Genomic DNA, 4,702 nt, shown 5'->3' with positions numbered 1-4,702 from the left:
TTCAGCGCGGTGCCTTGTGGGTATTGTAGTTCTCACCGCATTTATGGTTACTTTAAGCATGAATGGCGTGGTGAGTTGTTTAAAGAAGTGAACTTCGTTTGTCGACCGTCCGTGCAGTTAAGTCTGAGCTCTTTCTGGACCTCGCTTCCTTCCCTATGATTTTCATGCTGAATTTCCCTGCCTGCGGCCTGGAGACAGTTATGAAGAGCTAGGGACCCTAGACTGACTTTTCTTGCTGCTGCTGCTGCTGCTCCGGCTGCGATTGGTGGTTTCTCATCGCTGTTATTTATTTCCCTGTTCTAGCTCCCTTGGTTTCCCGCCCCTCTTCGGGACCGTCGTAATCTACGGGGAGGTCCATGTGCTTTTTTCCTCAGATTCGAAAATTGGAAGGTAACAGGCACCTCAGGATTCCCGTTCCGTCTTCTGGTTTAAGGATTGCTACTGGTGTTGGATGTCCTTGGATCGTTGTTTAATGAATAGAACTCATGTGTTTTCCTTACTATTAAATCGCTCCAAACACATAATCTTGATTTGTTGGTAAGGGAGAAACAAAAAGTCTCTGTTTCAAGAACTGCGCTTCCACTTCCTCAGCCCCCAACACCTTAATTTTACATAGTGGAGTGAAACTGTTTTATTTTTAAGTCTCATTCAACTCACTGCAGGATGACCTTCTATTTGTCTGGTTTTCGGAACTTTCCAAAACTTTGGAAGAGCAACCCTTACTTTGAGCTAGGCCCTGCGGCCTCTTCTGCCTCTTTCTTCCTCACAGTTCATTGTGTCACCGGGAACCAACAGAGATGGTTTTCTGTTAAACCTACGACCCCTCCAAATAGCAAAACACTCAATCTACTGGTTGCTAAAGCTAGAACACATAAGAAAAGAAATGACAGCAATAAGCAAGTTTCTTCTGACCCTCATTATTTTGCTGCCGGAGCAGCTAAGAAGAGGTCCCACCTAGGTGGTAACCCTCAGAATCAAGATCACGCCTTGCCTGTGAGAAGCACTGTCCAACTTCCAACCAAACCTTTGAATTCTGAAGAGTGGGATAAACTTAAAGAAGATTTCAAAGGAAAGGTCAGTTTTGAAGACTTTGTCATTTCACAGATGGCGCGCAGCTGCAGTTCGGTAGATGTGGCTAAGTCTCTCCTGGCTTGGGTAGCAGCCAAGCACCATGGCATCGTGGGGTATAATTTACTCGTCAAGTATTTATATCTCTGTGTCTTTCATAAGCAGACGTCAGAAGTTATTGATGTCTATGAAATAATGAAAGCCAAATACAAGAGTTTAGAATCTGGGGCTTACACCCTTCTCATCCGGGGATTAATCCACTCAGACAGATGGAGAGAGGCCTTGTTGCTGTTAGAAGACATTAAAAAAGTCATGGACCCTTCCAAAAAGAACTATGGAGACTGTATACAAGGAGCCCTTCTGCATCAAGATGTGGACGTGGCTTGGAGTTTGTATCAGGAATTGTTAGGTCGTAATCTCGTCCCTCTGTTGGAGACTTTAAAAGCCTTCTTTGATTATGGCAAAGGCATAAACGATGATCACTATTCAAACAAACTCCTGGACGTTCTTTTGTATCTAAGGAATAATCAGCTGTATCCTGGAGAGTCATTTGCACACAGTATAAAAACGTGGTTTGAAAGGTAGTTTTGATTTTGTATGTGTGTTTTATGTGTTGTTTATTAGTTGCTGAGACTCATTCAACTTATGCCTTTTCTCATCTTGAGATAAGAGTTATTTCTCCTTTAAAACAAAATATTCTCCTAAGAAAGTAATAGGAATAGTAATTTGTGTTACCCACTACTTGTCACATAAAGGAAATCATAGCGTGCCTTCTGCTTTTATATAAACAGATCTCTTCCTTTTAGAACTATATTTTATTTTCCAAGGCATCTAACATGAATATATAGCAACATATAGCAAGTAAAGCAAGTGTGTCTGTGTGCGGCATAGGCATGTGGTGACAATAGAGGTTTGACTTTAGGTTGTTTTGGTTTTTTGTTTAATCAAATTCCGCCTTTTGAGACAAGAGTCTCTTACAGAACCTCGAACTTAGCATTTGTCTAGACTCACAGGTTAGGAAGCTGCCTGTCTTCACACCCATATTGCTGGGGTTACAGGTTCAGGCTGCTCTGCCAGGCTTAGACATGGGTTCTAAGGATCTAACCTCAGATCTTGCTTGTGCAGCAAGTACTTTACCGGATGATCATATTCTTATTTTCAAAGGTAGTAACTGAAATAATGTGCAGTTGGTAAGCTGTACTCCCTGTGTTTCATCCTCACAGTGATTAGAGGGGATGGGGTGGTTCCCGATCAGTCCTAAGGCTCAAGCCTTAAATGGAGAACCAGCCCACCATTTTACTTTGAGTCTTGTCTTGTTTGACTATTGCTTTGACTCATGTTATTAACCACATACATATCTACTGCTTCAATCTCTCTCTCTCTCTCTCTCTCTCTCTCTCTCTCTCTCTCTCTCTCTCTGTGTGTGTGTGTGTGTTTGTGTGTGTGTGTGTGTGTGTGTATTTCTGAGAATCCGTGGCTGTCCTGGACATGGTTTCTAGATCAGGCTGGCCTGGAACTCACAGAGATCCGCCTGCCTCTGCCTCCTAAGTGCTAGGATCAAAGGCGTGCGCCACCACCACTGCCTGGCTGCTTCAGTCTTTTAGTCTCTTTTCTTGACCCTTATTTTATTTCAGGTCATTTGCTAAATGTTCTTTCTTTGCTCTCTCTCTTTATTTTTTTTTTTATCATATGTCATGTTTACAGAACTTTTAGGTAGCAGTCATGTCTGATTGTCTTAACATACTTATTGAAGAGGAGTCAGAGTGTGAAAGTTCTCATAAGAAAGTATTCTGAACTTCTCATACTCTTCCTTACAGAATGTCTATACAGTGACTATCTTTAGGTTCAGCAGGAATTTTTAACTTGTGGATAATTTGGTTTTGTCATCTTTTTTTGTAGTATTCCTGGAAGACAATGGAAAGGACAGTTCACCACAATTCAGAAAAGGTAAAGACTATTATTTGTCTCTAATGTGTTTGATCCTGATATAGTAAGTTATGTTGGCATTGACTTAAAAATAGGAAAGGCTGGAGAGATGACATAGAGGTTCAGAGCTGTTTTACTCTTCCATAGGATATGGTTCAGTTCCCAGCACTCATATCTGGTGGCTCACAACTGCCCCTAATTCTACTTTTGGGGTATCTTCTGCCCTCTTCTGGCCTCTGCCTGTACCTGCACTCACATGCATGTATCTATACACACTCACATAAGCATGTAATTACAAAAATAAATCTTAAAGCCAGGTAGTGGTGGTGGTGGTAGTGTGGTGTACCTCCTGAATCCCAGTACTCAGAAGGCTTCAGACAGATTTCTGTGAGTTCGAGGCCAGCCTTGAAAGGAGAAAACGTGTCTGAGAAAAACAAAATCAAACAAACTCCCCCCTTCAAAAACTTCAAAGGGGAGAGTAGCTGCCAGTAATTAAAAAGAAAATGTTTAAGAACATCTTAAGGATAGGATAGTCAAGAATTTATAATTTCCCGAGGGGGGAAAACCATCTCTGTTGTTGTTTTGAGAGTCTTGATTTGAAGCCCAGGCCGCTTCAAACATATAAAGTGCTCCAAATATTTCCCCGTTGATACTTTGAGTTTCTATTACACCTTAATGATGTTTGCCCCTGGACCGCAGACCCAGTTGTGTTCTAGGATATTACTTTAAAAGTTTCATCTGGCTCCTGCCATCTTTCCCTGTGACCACAGTGGTGTGTGCGAGACCATGGAGGCTGATGCTGTCAAGAGCTCTGACAATGCTGGAAGGAGGGGCAAACACGGGTCCCTGTCAGGCTGCTCTTGAGTTGTCGATTCTAACTGACAGAGCTGGGGAATTGTTGGGAACCTTACAAGTATGTGGTGTGATCCTCCACCGATCTAAAACTGAAAAAAGAGCAGAATATGTTGTTCACACCCTGTCAGTTTGTTCATTGTATTAACCACCTCAGTTGGCATCATGAAGAAACAAGACAAAGACTGGAGGAGAGAAAGCCCTAAGACTTTGTCCTTTAAAAAACAAAACCAAAAAACTTTAGATTTTCATTTTCTTCTGTGACGGTCAGTGGACAATTTTTAGGAAGTCAGTTCTGTCCTCCCACCATGTCCATCACTGGGATTGAAATCAGCCTGGCAGGCTTGATGGCTGCATTGGTACTATATTAATCCACTCTGGACTCCTCCGATGGTGGGCCCACCCGCCCAATTGTTTTGGAATCACGAATGAAAGACACATACACACACATACACAGCCTTATTTTTAATATGCCATAAGCAGCTCAACGCCAGCTAACACACTCTCTCCTCCAATATTCTTCAGTTATTACTTTCTAAAAGCTATAGTTCATTTCTGCTACCCCAGACCCAGTCTGGATAGCATGGGCCACTCTGCCCCGGTTCTTACGTATTGTGTGCTTTCTCTCCCGCAGCTCTCAGGCCTGACCTTCCGCTTCCCCGAGGTGACTCTCCAGACTCTTCTTCCCTGTGCTCCCTTGCCCAGGGAATCTAAAGTCCTGCCCCTGTCTCCCTGCCCGCCATTGGCTCTTGGCAACTTTATCTCTCTAATCAAAGTCAACTGGGGGCCAGGGGCCCTCCAGCCTTTTACAGGTGTACGTGTGGTTCCCATGTAATTGTGCGAGCAGAATTAACAC

The 4,702-nt window shown here is 43.0% G+C and overlaps 1 protein-coding gene across 5 annotated transcripts in view; it reads left to right on the top strand.

The window, feature by feature from the left end:
* Positions 1 to 22: 22 nt before the first annotated feature.
* The window catches only part of Prorp (protein only RNase P catalytic subunit), an 86,237-nt gene continuing 81,557 nt past the window's right edge, over positions 23 to 4,702 (top strand). For 2 of the 5 annotated variants that reach the window (XM_052185828.1, XM_052185827.1), the window contains exons 1-2: positions 25 to 1,649; positions 2,968 to 3,015. In XM_052185828.1, coding sequence (XP_052041788.1) covers positions 664 to 1,649; positions 2,968 to 3,015 — 1,034 coding nt within the window. In that variant the 5' untranslated portion in view covers positions 25 to 663. Of the gene's footprint in view, positions 1,650 to 2,967; positions 3,016 to 4,702 lie in introns of all 5 variants that reach the window. The other 3 variants (XM_052185829.1, XM_052185830.1, XM_052185831.1) reach the window with 3 other exon arrangements.

The sequence above is a fragment of the Apodemus sylvaticus genome, chromosome 6 (genome assembly GCF_947179515.1).
Source record: "Apodemus sylvaticus chromosome 6, mApoSyl1.1, whole genome shotgun sequence".
NCBI lineage: Eukaryota > Metazoa > Chordata > Mammalia > Rodentia > Muridae > Apodemus > Apodemus sylvaticus.
The sequence above is the reverse complement of the archived record's forward strand: the minus strand, read 5'-3'. Positions and strand labels throughout refer to the sequence as shown.